The sequence below is a fragment of the Crinia signifera genome, chromosome 2, assembly GCF_055691185.1.
Source record: "Crinia signifera chromosome 2, ASM5569118v1, whole genome shotgun sequence".
Taxonomy (NCBI): Eukaryota; Metazoa; Chordata; class Amphibia; order Anura; family Myobatrachidae; genus Crinia; species Crinia signifera.
Genome location: NC_139218.1, coordinates 68266255 through 68281792, shown reverse-complemented (window position 1 = coordinate 68281792; position 15538 = coordinate 68266255). Strand labels below are relative to the sequence as shown.

Sequence of the window (15538 nt, the reverse complement as noted above, 5' to 3'; positions counted from 1 at the left end):
TATTTTCCCTCTATGGGGGTCATGGAACGCCACGAGGGAGAATAACCGGTGGCCGTCTGGACCCCGAGTGTCGCGGTAATGACTGTCAGGATCCCGACTGTCGGGAAACTGTCTGGCACCCAATAACTAAAGGTGAAAATAGTGGGAGATTTTGGATAATTTATTAAAAAATGAAAAACAGAAATCACATGTACATATTTGCTCAATGCTTTGTTGATGCACCTTTGGAAGTAAACACAGCCTCAAGTCTTTTTGAATATGATGCCACAAGCTTGGCACCCATATCTTTTGTCCAGTTTCACCCTTCCTCTTTGTAGCACCTCTCAAACTCCATTGGTTGGATGTGAATCATCGGTACACAGCCATTTTACAGATCTCTCCAGGGATGCTCAATAGGATTCAAGTCTAGCCACTCAAGGGCATTTTCCCATATAACAAGGGTGTGGTATATGGTCCCGACAGTCATTAGCCCGACTGTCAGCGTGTCAAGCACAACAAAGCCCCTTGAGGGCTTGCTGCGCTCTCCACGCTGCGGGCACGGTGGTTCGCGATGCTCCCCACCTATTCTATTCTCCCTCTATGGGGGTCGTGGACCCCACGAGGGAGAATAACCGGTGGCCGTCGGGACCCCGAGTGTCGGGGTAATGACTGTCAGGATCCCGACTGTCAGGAACCTGTCCGGCACCCAATAACAAAGGGTGGAAATAGTGAAGCGCTGTGAATACTTTCCAGATGCACTGTATAGTGCTGCAGAATATGGTGGTAGATTTCAAAATGATAGAAACTATAGTAACACAGTAGTTGAGGTTGAAAAAAAAATTGTGTCCATCAAGTTCAACCTTATTCGGGACCCGTTCGGTCAGGGATGGGCAGCAAGCGGCCCTACAGCTGTTGAGAAACTACACATTCCAGCATGCCTTGCATTGGTTTCAGCATGTCCAAATAGAAAAACTAATGCAAGGCATGCTGGGATGTGTAGTTCATCAACAGCAGGAGGGCCGAGTAGCCATCCATTCAGCTCCTGCCTGACATTTTTCAAGCACAGTCTGTGACATGGCAGGCAGGAGCTGATTGGCTGGCTGTTTATCACTCTCCATTTTCTCACTTTTGAAGCTTAGTGCATCTGGCCCCAAGTCTGAAAGGATGCCCACATGTCCTAGTTTCTGACCTCACAGCAAAGAGGTTGCCCTATAGTTAAGAATATTTGGTACTTGTGTAATATCTGGGCGCCCAATTTTTTGATTGTATGCCTTAACTTAAGGCATACAATCAGATGCGATGCAACGCGATTTTAGCCAAAATTGCGATGCGATTTTCCCATAGGAACCAATGTTATATGGTCCCAAATGATCCCGGAGACCATTAGGGTCAATGTGAAATGCCCCCCCAGGCCCCCCCATTGTTTGTATGCCTCCTCATTGTTAACGCCACCCCACCATCAACGCCATCCCGAAGCGTGGTGAGCGGCGGCGGTACGCGTCTTCTGACCTTTTCATACCCCCACTATCCACGTCGGCGTGGAGTTGATTTTATATAGTGTGGCGAGCGGACGCGCATTACTTCACAGGTATTGCGTGTCCGCTCACCGTGCTTCGGGCTCGGTAGCTCACTGCGCTTGCCACACTATATAAAATCAACTCCACGCCGACGTAAATAGTGGGGGTATGAAAAGGTCGGAGGACGCGTACCGCCGCCCCTCGCTGCGCTCGCCACGCTTCGGGATGGCGTTGATGGTGGGGTGGCGTTAACAATGAGGGGGCATACAAACAATGGGCATTTTGGGGGGCCTGGGGGCTATTTGGGACCATTTAACAGTGATTCCTATGGAAAAATCGCATTGAATTTTGGCTAAAATCGCATACAATCAAAAAATCGGGCGCCCAGATATTACACAAGTACCGAATATTTCCCTCTAATATAGGTGTTTTATGTTAAGCATGCCTACACCTAAATGGCTCTTTTCCAGCATAAACATTCCTAATTTGACTAGTCTGTCTTCGTAGCTTAAACACTTCAATCCTTTTATTTGCTTGGTTGCTCTTCTATGGACTTTTTCCAGTTCCATAATGTCCTTTTTTATAATGTGGGCCCCAGAATTGCACAATTTCTAGTTGAGGTCTAGCCAGTGCCTTGTAGAGTGGCATGATTACTTAGTCTTCCCTAGTTTCCTTGCCCTGTGGCTGCACCATGACACTGAGCACTGCACCCCAGTTTGTTGCCATTTTGGACTCCTACTGTAAGTCCTTTTCCAATTCTGATTTGCCCAATTCTACTCAGTTTAGTTTATAAGTCTCACAGTGGTTATGTCTTCCGGGATGCATAACCTTACATTTATCTACATTGAACCTTATTTTCCATTTATCAGTCCAATCATCAGGTTTATCTAAGTCCCCCTTGAGAATGGAGACATCCTTGACTGTTCTAGCTACCCTGCAAAGTTTTGTGTCAGCAACAAAGTTGGAGACTGTTTAGTGTTCCATCATCTAGTACAGGGGTCCTCAAACTATTTTGCTCTGGAACTCCATCAGACAATAAAAATAAATACAAGACCCCAGCAAGTTACTGCAGAAGGTCATCACATCACATGTGTAGGCAGCAGACAGCACATACATGGCAGCATTGTGAAGGCACAACATGATCTAAAGAGTCTAAAATAACAGACAACTCAACAGATTTTTCAGACTCTTTGAATCACTGACTGAAATCAGAAAAGTCATCAGTCTGATGGTCAGCAACATGGAGTCGGGACCCACTTTGTGGTCAGGACCCACAGTTTGAGAACCCCTGCTCTAGTACTTGAATCCAACTCGAAAAAAAACCATAGTTTACCACCACCCTCTGCTCTCTATCGTACAGCCAGCTTTTTACCCAGCTACAAATTTTATCCCCTAGTCCAGTGGTTCCCAAACTGTGCGCCTAGGCTCCCTGGGGTGCCTTGGAGCACTTGCAGGGGTGCCTCAGGTTGCTGGTCCAGAATCAATTCAAGTTATTTATGGCCAGTGAAATAGGCAAAATCAGTGCTTGTGGCTTCCAATTAAGAATATGTGGCTAAACAGAAGTGAATCATGTTTCTCACCACATAAGTGGACCTAAGGAAAACATTTAAATCAAAACTTTCTAAAATAGTTTTTCTGAAATTAGTAACCAACTTTTGGCCTAGGGGTGCCTTGAAAAATATTCTGATATTTTAGGGTGCCGTGATTCAAAAAGTTTAGGAACCACTGCTCTAGTCCCAAATCCTCCATTTTATTAACCAGCCTCTTATGTGGCACAGTGTCAAATGCTTGCGCAAAATCCATGAAGACCACAGCTACCGCATTGCCAATGTCTAGGTTTGAGCTAACTTCCTCATAAAAACTCATTAGGTTAGTTTGACATGAACGATTCTTTACAAACCCATGTTGATTACCACTGATTATATTATTCATCTATAGGTATTTTTGGATACCATCTCTTAAAATTCACTTAAATAATCCCCCCCCCCATATTTTATATTGCTTTTCCAGGTTATTTATTTATTATTATTAACAGTTTCTCATATAGCGCATACATATTCCGCAGCGCTTTACAGAGAATATTTGAATGCAGCACTTCTTGACCCGTCGAAACTGCACAGTCAAATTATCTTTGTGACAACTGGTCATTGATGTGGCCTGAACATTGTGCCAGCACAGTCTTCTTCCAGCTGCGAGAAGAGCCATAGTTCCAACATGTCAAATTTGGAAATGGACTTACTGCTAAGTGGTGTACAGCAGTGATCGCGGGGTATGCCACAGTATTGCAGGTTGTCAAATATACCTGATATTGTTCTGCAACTTGTGTGTTTGCCCACTGTAATTTTCCTCTCCTTGACTTTGGTCCACAAGTTCTGCAACATACAGGGTGATTCAAAAGTCACAGTATACCCTATTATTTAAAAAACTGTGCAGGAAATGGGAAAGCGTGAATACTCCAGTAAGGTATGGGTGAGGTGGACTATCTTTTGGGGTATGTACCACACAATTGTAAGCGCAACGGAATCTGCTGCGCTATATAAGAAACTGTAACTAAATAGACATGGGCACCATCTTGAATCGAAGTCAGTTTTCCCATTTCCTGCACGGTTCCTGAAATAAGGGTGTACTGCAACTTTTATATCACCCTATATATGTTTGATCTGACTTTCTTTTTACAGAACAAAAAAAGTTGTTCGATGTGTTCTTGTCTAGTTGTGTGAGGTAATCAGGGACATTTAAAGTGGTAGGTGCCCTGTTATGCTGATATACCACCATCCAGCCATTAATAAGCTCTGCTTAGCCTTGTATGTCCATATTGGCCACAGAGTTGGTTGTTCGTTAGTCAGGACAAATAAATGGAAAGCTCAACGTTTGGCCGCAACCAGTGGTTCTGGTTAGCAGCGACCATATCAAAATAAATAGCAGCATTCCTGTTGCTCTTGTGTTTATAAAGCCTAATGCAGCTGAGAGTAATACATTGCAGTTCTAATTACTATCACTATATAGCAGAGCGGCAATGATGCTTTGGGAAGTCCCTCTACCAATATACTCCTGTTATTCTAACGTTAATTCCCACCAATGTCTTGTAAATGAATAACCTTTAACTCCCAAGGTGTTCCTTTGATAAGGAAAAATTGTCTATAGAAAGACGTTGTGTACGACAGATGTCCATTTACAGCCTGTAATGATAATATGTATATTGCTTTTAAGTAGTTAACTTTAGATTGTTGTATGCAGATGATGGGTGATTGTACTCTTTGATGTCGGCCAGCCTTCCTATGATAGGCTGCTAAATACTGGTTTACGCACTATAATAGTAATAAGTACGCTTTATAAAGATATGGCTCCCCCCTAACCTTGCTTTAGTTCTGCGGGTGACTAACGCTTCTGCCCTCTGCTTCTTGGGCCTCCTTCGCCACTCTCCTCTCCCACAGCCAGGCCTCTGAGAAGTTGACACTGTCTCATTTACGTTACAGAACTCACAGTTGGAAGAAAGTGAAACTGACGTATTCTGCTGCCAGTGTGAAGATGCAGAGCTCTTAAATGGTACCAATGTACGTAGGTATACAATGTAGCATGTAGTAGACTCCCTTGTATTTGCCTTTCTGAAGAAAAAACATTGGTGACTCGAAAACACCACTAAGATAACCTGCAGCCATTATGGAATAATATCAGTCAGTAAGATTAGATCTAGACACGCAGGCATCCATGTTATCCAAGTTTTACTATGTAGTAACTGTTCATAGCAATCCTCTGTTTATTATGCAATAACCATGACCTATCCACTTGTATCATAAAGTCTCCATTATTGGTATTTTTCATTACGTCCCAAGCTAATGGGACAAATAAACGGTATGGCCATGCTTTATTCATGTGCATATAGTCATGTCAAATTCTGCATTTTAATTTTTTACAATGTGCCTGTGTAACAGTCCCCCACAGTAAGTGGGGGACTGTTAAATATATTGTTAAATATATTTTTAAATATATACTAATAAAAGTTGTTAATTTTAAGTGTCAAATTCATTCTGAGGTGCACCACGACCGTGACAACTCTTGCTTTCTCCTTGTACCCCACAGTAAGTACTCTGCAGGCCTTACAGGTGTTCTGGGAAATAAATGAAGATTGCGTAGTGGTAGATAAATGGGAATGTGCACAGCCAGACTAAGATACCCCATAGCAATATATCATGGAGAATTGCATTGCCACAATTTGCCACTTATGTTTAATGATATTGAACTATTTAGGCGGCGGCATATTACATTTAGTATCCCTGTAGTTCATACAAATATGCCACTTGTATTTACATAACTTACCTGTCCGTAGATCAGTAATGTCTTCTCACTTCCATCCCCCCTCCCCCCGGGAAAGTCCGCCACTGCTCTGTGCCTAAGTGAAGCCAGATGCAGTCTGTGAGACTGCTCTGACTTCAATGTGACTGGCAGTGACTTCCTATTGGAAGTTCGACCTGCTAGTCACTCAAGGCAGTCCCACTAGGAGGTGTTCCCTCCCTCAAGGATGCCTCTCTGTGCACAAATGCGGGGCGGCCCCAAAAACGGGTCTTGCACGTGCGCAGTACTGCGGCCCATGGAGGCTTAGGCCAGCACATGTGCAGTATGTATGAAGTTACTACGCATGCGCTGGCCCTGTGCAGGGGTCTGGCGGCTGGAACTGGCAGGGGCAGCGGGGGGGGCTGCATCGCGGCAGCCCCCTTTCTCCGCAAGGGTAAGAGCTGCCACTGGTTACTAGTAAACGTGCATATACATCTGCGCATAGTACTTCACCCTGTAAGGGATTGGACAAAGCCTGGAAGGCTTGGCTGAATCTGGAAAGGCTTTGCCGGTTCCCTATTGCCAGCAATGTGGATTTTATCTCTAACATCTGTCGATGGCGTAGTAATTTCTTCACAAGCAGTGGCAAGCTAAGCTTTCTGCTGTTTGCTAAATATAGGATTGCAGTCATAACTAATTTTACTGTTTGCAACATTAGTAGCAAAGGGGAGTTATAACTCATTGTTGAATGGAGCCCATATTACGAACTATATGTGGCTCTCATTAGTATTAAACCAGTCTCCTAACAGCTACTTGTTTTAGAAACCTCCATTGGGTGCTGTAGATAAAAATAGAATTACAGTACAATGACAGTATTTTATTGGTAGTTAATTAAGATACAGCTTTAAAATTAAAAAGTGTCAAATAAAATACCAAATTTATTTTCCTAGACTCACAAAAAGTGGTAATTAAAGCTGAATAATACTGTACAAGGTGGATACCAGGCACGGTTCTGCTGAGTAAGAAAATGATTGGATGCAAGAAATGGTCTTGTTACCAATTTGTCGGATTGCCATCCTTGCTGCCAGAGGTGGATTTTTGCCCCTGTCATGTTAAATTGGCAATTGTTACATAAGTGATGATTATGAGTTTTTTTTGATGGATTGATACAACTAGAAATGATAATATATTGAACTTAGTGTGCCTGTGCCTGTTACTCATCTTTACTGCATATTACAACAAACTTTCCTAAGTGGATATAAACATTACAGGGAAAAAGCCACAATTTAGCATATGTCAATCATCTTGCAATGCGTTTATCAGTCCTGCTCAGCTTTAGCAGTAACAGCATATGGTGTTTGATGATGGAAGCCGAACGGATAAAGACCACTTATGTTATGTGAAATGGTGAATTCATAGTGGAAGGAAGACAAGCGAAGAGTTAAACAGTCTGTGCACTCCCTGTATTTTATTAATAGGAGTCTGATCAGCTACACGACTGCAATATTCTTGTGAGAAAAAGTTTGGTGTCCTGAAGGTTTTATTTCTTATTGGGGTTTTTACTTCTCTAATCTATGCCACTTCCACCCCTCCTAGCACTAGCATATTGGGTGTGGCTCTGTGGCACCATTAGTAATCTGCCTCCATAAACCTCATTATGCATAGACGAACTAGAAATAATATGGGCAGTACAAATGGGGTAATGATTATCGTTACAACCTCATGAGTTTGATTCCCGCCATGACCCTAAGTGTGTGGATTTTTGAATTTTATCCCCATGCGTGAGTTGGTTTTCTACAGGTAAAACTGAGTCCTACCACAAACCAAATATCTACTGGTAGGTTGATTTGCTCCCAATAAAAAAATAAACCCAAGTGTGTGCATGTACATGTGTGTTGTGCAAACTACATTGGGCAAGTGGTTTTTTTCTGCCAACCGATTCCGTTTCTATGGTAGCCGCTTTCGACTGGATTACTGCGGAGTGCTTTCACCCAGAATTTACCTTTTTCCACCTTGCGCCCAATCGCCTGTTGCCCCACTCACGGATATTTTTAAAGATTGACCAGCAGAGATCCCCAATAAATAAAGGTTCTCGGTAGGTGCCAAACTGAATATATATTTAAAAACCCTTTTTTATCCTACATATTAGATTGTAGAACCTTTATATGAGGGTTAGGATAAATGAGTTAAAGTGGCCCATGGTCCGGTTATCTACATTCTGAGAAGCCAGCTACAGTATGTAGTGAATTAGCATTTATGATGATAGAACCTGATGCCGCTAGTTCTTAGTAAGTTGATGGTTTCCGACAATAAAATGACTTTGTGAATAATGGGTATGCTTTAACACTCGCTTTATCACTATCCTGCAGCATATTTAGCAGGTTGTTTTTCTCTTTTTCCGATTCTGTAGCTTTTCACGGCAGTGCTTGTAATCAGGGATTCTTCCAGTTTCATGTGGCATTTTTATTTTTTACATTTCTCTCAGGTCTTGTGGATAGAGGCCCAGACTTGACCTTCATGCTTTATTTTTATTTTTGTATTTTTTTTCCCAACAAAGGGCTGCCATTTGCTTGTGCATAACAGCCAGCTGTTATCTACAGGATAGGACAGGGTCACCTTCGGGCATAATTTGCTTGCTTTGATGAACGATTTGGAGGTTGTAGCAGAAACATTGGCATCGACTTGAAAGATTTGGCGAAATAAGTAAAAGTGGTAAAACGAAATCTTCAATAGGACAGTGTTTCTACTAGGGAATTTATAGCTGGTTAAAAGTCACTTTATTCTCCGCACTCCTAAAATAAATATATATTGGATTGAAAATATTACAGATTATTTATTTGCAGATGTTTCCTTTCTTACTGTTACTTCCATTGAGCCAAATAGATCCTTTCGGCATACCAGGTCCTGTGTGACTCCATCGCATTTAACGTCTTTCACGCTCAAAATGAACGTCTGCTTCACTTAAATAACTGGGAGCGACACAACTCTACGTGCTAGCTTGCACATGTAATTTGCTGTGTGACATTTGTGCATCTTTGCGTAACTGAGGAGGCCTAATTCAGAGTCGGATGTACTTCCTAACGCTGACTCTTCTCTGGATGCATCGGCAAAAGTATGCTAATGCTGCAGGAAGCATCTGAGGACAAATGACACCTCCTACTGGCATGCAGGTGCAGCATCGGCTCACGTTGATATGGTAGCAGTCTTTGCTCATCTGAGTAACCGTAAGCTTAGTCAGAATGTCAACTGAAACACCTTTGCTAGGACCAGAAAGTCTGTGTGACCTCAGCATTCCTATGTCATGCCCGATTTATAGAACGGTCCCAGTCTCTGACCCCTCCCCCCCATCAAACATCGACAAATGGTGTTCTACATGACCAAGATGCAGATACGGTATGCTACCCCAATCGGAACATCTTGGTTTACGGATATCCAGTAAATGAAGACACCTTTTGTATTCATTTTTCAAAAGATTGGTCTTTTGTCCTTGTAACCGTGTTTTGTTTGTTGTCTTTTTATCCTATGTGATCGGGATTATGGCTCGTAAACTCCACATTCTCTGTTTAAAGCGCTGCAGAATATGTGCAAACTATGGGGGTTATTCAGACCTGATTTTTGTTGTGCAGCCCAGATGCTGACTGCACAAGGATCTGGGCTGTAGTGCACATGTGCGACCCCAAACTGGGACAGAAATCTGCCACATTTTTGTGATCCACCCAAAGTTTCACAGGAAGTCGCCGTTTGTGGGTGGTAACCGTCCATTTTCTGGGAGTGTCAGGGAAAAATGCAGGCATGCCCAGGTGTTTTTAGGAAGAATGTGTGACGCCTGCTCCAGCCTCGATCGGCCTGTATCTGTCGCAGGCTGGCACATCTGTGCAAGTGTGCACACTCACCATCTGTGCACACTTGCACAGATGGTGAGTGAGTTGCAAATGTATTTGCAGTTCAGTAGACTATTAGAAAGCTGTTCACAGACTTGTACACGGTGGTATTTCACTCTGTCGGGGTGGCAGCTATCTGACTGCAGACGCACAGCAGCGATCAGGTCTGGTTACATAAAATAAGTCCTGAAGGAGATACATGCAGACATCTCCGTTGCTCCGGAAGGATGTATGGCCAGCTTTATGCAGGTTATTACAGTGGCATAATCATACAAAATGTCAGCCAAAAATTGCATTTGCAGGGAATCGCATTAGAAAGGTTTAAGTCAAACCTGCTGAGGTTTGTATTGTAGTGTTTTCATTTACTAATTTAATGTATTCGATATTAAGTCAAATGGCTGTTGGCATCCATTCCTTTACCTTTATCTGAGTTGGGTTTTCCTTTTAATCCTGTTGACAATTCTTGTCTGACAATTTTGAAATGACGGCCTGCATTCATAGCACTTGTGCTGTGAGAGAACCTTTCTAATCTTCTATCGCTAGGACAGGCTGCTGACGTATCTGGGATGTGCCGCCATGTAGCCATGAAATGCTGAAGCTTATCTTTGGGCCACTTCTATTTCTCTTGTTAGCATAGAAATAATACATTTATGCTTCATGTTAGCCTCTCGGGTGGGTCTCTTCAGCCCATAATAGAGGAGTGTGATTTGGCATAATACTTATGGTCAGCCTTTTAGAAGAGGTACACCTTGAAAATGAAAATGTAATATCAGATGTATGTGCAAACCTAGTACTTCTTTACATTTCCCATTACTGTTTTCATCCTGCTGTTTGTTGCATGGAGATTTTGTTAGCAGTTTTGATATCTCACGCCTGGGAGGGATGGGTCGGGGTCTGGATGGTAGCTTTAACACATGAGGCTTCTCAATTAGAGCCTCTTCTCATGACAAAATAACCCGCTAACGTGCGGTAACCCATAGAATCTGGAATATTAACACATTTGTAGCATCAATGATCAGGCTGCCTCTGGATCTAACTGAATGGCTCCACTGCTTGAATTAGACTGCGGTAAATTCCTCTCCAAGGAGGATATTCAATCCCAGGTCACGACTGTCAGTACGTCCCGACAGACGTGACCCTGGTCTGTTTTTGTTTTGCTTGACCGCAAATCGCCAGATGACATTCGAAGTCTGGCTTACCGACCGGCGAAAATGGGGCATGTCTGCGTAAACGGCTGTAGATTGTTGAGATCCGGCCGTGATCGCAACAATTCACGCCCGTTCTCACCAAAATGGGCTGTCGGGTCTGTTCGGTGGATCTGCCTCTTCAATGCTGTCGGTCAAGACAGTATTGAATATGCGCACACCACTATTTCCAACGGGAATAGCGGCGGGCGCCTATTCAATGCTGTCTTGACTGACAGCATTGAAGAGGCAGCTCTATTCAGAGAGGTTTGAGTCTATATTTCAGTATATCTACAGGTGTAAAATAGGAATATATATATATATATATATATATATATATATATATATATATATATATATATATATATATATATGGCTTCAAAGTCAAATTTGACGTTGATCAACCCATTATCCTGATTCATGTTTAAAGTCCTATCCGCTCACCAGGGTTTACCTCATACTAAAACCATGGAATACATTAAAACTAGTCTGAACTTGCAACTCTCAGTCACTCCTATTGTGCACACATCCTTTAAATTATGAGGCACAATCCTTATGTTGGAATTGTTATAAATCCATTAATCAAAATCAATCTAACACAAAGGTATTTTCCAGAGTTTTATGGCCTGGTTCTGATTAAATGCCGTACAAATTTGGGAACATTTTCTAAACACCATATGGTCTGTATTTACTCTAGAAGCTGTCAAACATATGGCAAGGAAAATAAGGAGGTCACAAGCATATTCACTGGGTCCTCGTTGTCTGGCCACTTACGTGGACTCTTCAACTAAATATTTTATTACAACATTTTAAGAAAGAGAAAAATATTTTGTATCCCCCAAAATCTTGCAACAGAATATTGAAAACTAAGGTGTAACTTTAAAGCAGTCTTTCTATTGTATTTGACATTTTCTACTAGTTTGTTTAATTTTTATAATTTTTCTAAGTAACTTTACATCATTGCTAAGTGGTACTGACCTAATTGGTACCAGCAGTGCTACAGTGATGGTCTCGATGTTCTGGAAATAAATATAAAAATCAAACATTTTTTTGTATGGGTCTGTCCCAGATCATGTACTATTCTGAATTGTCCTGGGCCATCTGCCATACTGTTTCTGTAACACGATGGTAGACAGGGCAGGTGGTTTGGGGGCTGGAGGATGAGGAAGTTTTAACTAGATTAACGGATGCAGTGAAAAGTGAAAGGTTTTAAGGATTAAATAACTGAAGGCAGCACACAGTCGGTGATTAAAAATTGTGGTACAGAAGGCGGTCAGAACGCGGTTGTGTAATCTTCAAATCTTCTGAGAGGTTTCTTGTTTTTGTGTTGAAACCCTTGCAATGTTTTCCTAATCTCTCCATTTAAAATGTAGTATTTTTGTAGCTGCTGCTGATTTATCACTGCAAGAATGCATCTTTATTAGGATAATTCAAAAAATACATGCTTTTATCTAAAGCTTATTACATTAAAATACTGTAGTTCTTTGGTTTACCAGTGTATGATAACATTATACCGTAGTAAAATGTAAGCTCTGCTGCATTTTTTGTTACTATCTAAACCGAACGTAACTAGGTGTGAAAACAATCGATGTCATTAGCAGACAGAAATAGATTTTTGCCTGTTGTATAGAGCTAGGTGAATGTAGAAACTTTCCACCCAATTGCCTGTACACACCTAGCGATTTTGGCCTATTTTCGAAGTGATTTGTCTAGATTGCTTAGAAAGTAAGCACGGATCTCTTCATGTGTGCAGGCCATAGTGCCACGCAACGCCATTGCCTGACTAGATTTTGACTGCATGCAGTCAGATCGCCAGTATTCTCACCAGAGAACACTGGTCAGCACAGATCGCTCCGGACACATCACTGGTGCATCGCATGTGTGTGTCAGCGATGTGTGCTAAGCACATCGCTCAGCACGGGGCTCCCGTCACATTAAGTCACATTATACATGGCAAAAGCACATGGGAGGGGCTGTGCCTTACTAGATGTGTAAAACCAAAATGCAGTAGCAACGTTTTTACGATAACTATTACAAAACTCAAAATATTTGATAATTAAAAGATATTTTACTATATCCTCTTGTGTGTACATTAAATATTATTAACAATGCGCGTGACCCCTGCCATTGGCAGAACATGCAGTTCAATTTGGCTATATAGCCAATCGACCCGCATGCTCAGCCAGTCCCGGTGACTACACTGAACGATATTGTTCACCAATATTCGTTTAGTGTGTACACCCAATATAAGCCACTCAAGGCTGATTGATGTATGCTGTAGCCTACTCAGTTTATAAGCTAGAACCACCAGGCCTGTTAAATTATATTCAAATTTAAGTATGAACCTTGTATACTGAAGGCCCGTACACAACTTTGAGCTGAAAGACGCTCAAAACAGCAGGTTTGAGCGTCTTTCAGCTCAAAGCCACCCAGTGTGTATGCCCCGGCGGTGAGCGCTAATGCGCGCTCCCGCAACATTGCCGGAAAAGCTGTCCATGAGCGGCTTTCAGGACAGCTTTGCATAGCGCTATGCAACGCCGTCCTCCCCCCTCCGTCGGCGCCGAGCAGGGGGAAAGACACTCAGTGTGTATGCACTGAGCGGCTTTCCCACGCATCATCGCTGTCCATACACGCTGTGCATAGTCGCCCAGTGTGTATGGACCTTAAGATAACAAAATCGTTGCTAACAGAGATATTATTGGTCTGTGCAGCAGTTTTCTAACTTGCTTCTAGGAGAGTTTAATGCAAGTAAGGACATTAAACAGGTAGGGCTTGGCAAGTAATATCAGCAAAAGCAGGTGGAGCATTGGGGTCTTAACTGGGGTACACACTATACGATATGTCGACTGATCCTGCGGTTCGAAGTGACATATTGAGTACATCGTCTAGTGTGTACCCATAAAATGCTCTCTCCCACGACCTCTTCCGTTGACCCTGCAGCAAGGCTAGTGATAACTCTCTTTAAGTCAGGTGTATCTCCAACATTCAAGGCGAGGTGATTGACTTTTTAATAGATTTTGAAGCCTCAATAAACTGTCAGTCTAGGTTGCTAAGTGTGAATCGAGAGACAGAAGTAGAACATTATTGAGCTGTTGAAAGAGGTCATGTTAATGTTTCTACAATGGTCAGATTTCTTAATAAATGTAACCATTTTCAAGACCTCTTGATCTGTTTATAATGTACAATCCTGTTTGTTCTCCAATAAAGGAGTTGAAACGCTGCTTGTACCAGACTGTGTGATCTCCTGAATACAGCAAAAATAAAGCTTGTACAGTATGTTAAGCTCCATACATCTCTATTTATTTCTTTTTATCGACAGCTTAAATACCTGTTTGCCCCATGTCCCCTTCATTGGAACCTTCCCTCTAGTAATTGCAAAAAACGAACCTTGTAACAGGTGTATATGCATGTTATATTATTATTCATTATTGTCTGCAAGAGCCACATTAATGTGACATGTCCCTACAATGATCGGCCTGAGCACCTTCCTTTCTTGCCCCACCTCTCCAGTGTCCATATAAACACAGTTCTGCAAATGCATGTGGCAATTTCACTGAACTTCCTTAGGGCTTGCTGTGCAGCAGATCCCCCTTTGGTTTCGAAACAGCATGACCTTCCCTAGAGTATGTAATCCTGTACACTGATCCACCTGCGCTGACTCACAATGCCACTGCCATCCTTTCCTAGAAATGCTTTTGTACAGATCTTTTCCCTGGGGAGGTTTCCCAGATAAAACAAGACATCAGTTGGGCATTACTGTCAAATATCACAAGTGAATTACAATCCAAGGGTCTTCTGCTGTTACCTTGAATGTACATTAAAGCACAATTATATTACTAAGAGTATTTGAAATCAGAAATAATGTGATTTTATTGTGAACAGACACAGGGCTGTTAGATTTGAGAGCATTATGCTGCGCTCTATTTCTGCTCGCTGTCTGATTTCACGTTCATGCAAGCGATTAACGTGCATCTCTCGGGACGACAAACCTGGCTGTGAGCGAATGTGGCTAGCAGGAGATTCAGCAGTCTATCTGACTGAAGCAGATAGTTAGTTTATCACATATGGCTTTATTATTTCTGATCAGGCCATAAATTGCACCATCTTACAGTACATAGTCTCAGAATACTGGGTGGTTATGGAAAAATATGAAAAACGAAAACATATTTTATGCAAAATGCATGTAAAACCAGAAATGATATTAGGTTCTGACTGAAACTCCATTTAAACATAATTTGGGGACGTCTGTATAGAGCAGTGGTGGGCAACAGTCGGCCCGCGAGACGCTTAGGTCCGGCCCGCCGCACTGACACCCAGTACTATGACAAGCGGCCCGACTATGAATAGCCGCTTGTCATTTAAATTGGTGGTGACCGGGAGCACTGTTCCGCTGCCGTCAATGGCGGACTGTGCCTGCCGCGCATAGCATTACTGGGAGCATGGGTTGGGATGCGGTGACGCAACAGCCACTTTGCCGCCATTGGTTGGTGCGCCCGCCGTGTGACCGCATCCCCTCCCACACCACAGTAATGATGCGCAGTCCGGATTTGGCGGGCACATCTCTGAGGCGGTAAACGGTGACTCGCCTCTTTCCTGGCTTCCCCCCTCTCTCAGACACCACTGAAAAATAATATTAAAGCAAAGCAAAGTAAGGAGCAGGCTACTATTTTATCTGCATATATATATATATATATATATATATATA

General features: G+C 42.5%; 1 protein-coding gene across 4 annotated transcripts in view; it reads left to right on the top strand.

Moving 5' to 3' along the window:
* SSH2 (slingshot protein phosphatase 2) overlaps positions 1-15538 on the top strand; it is a 204748-nt gene that overhangs the window by 51214 nt on the left and 137996 nt on the right. Inside the window, exon 2 of one of the 4 annotated variants that reach the window (XM_083172298.1) lies at positions 4973-5050. The exons of the other annotated variants lie outside the window; for them this stretch is intronic. Coding sequence (XP_083028424.1) covers positions 4973-5050 — 78 coding nt within the window. The remainder of the gene's footprint in view (positions 1-4972; positions 5051-15538) is intronic. 4 annotated transcript variants of the gene reach the window in all.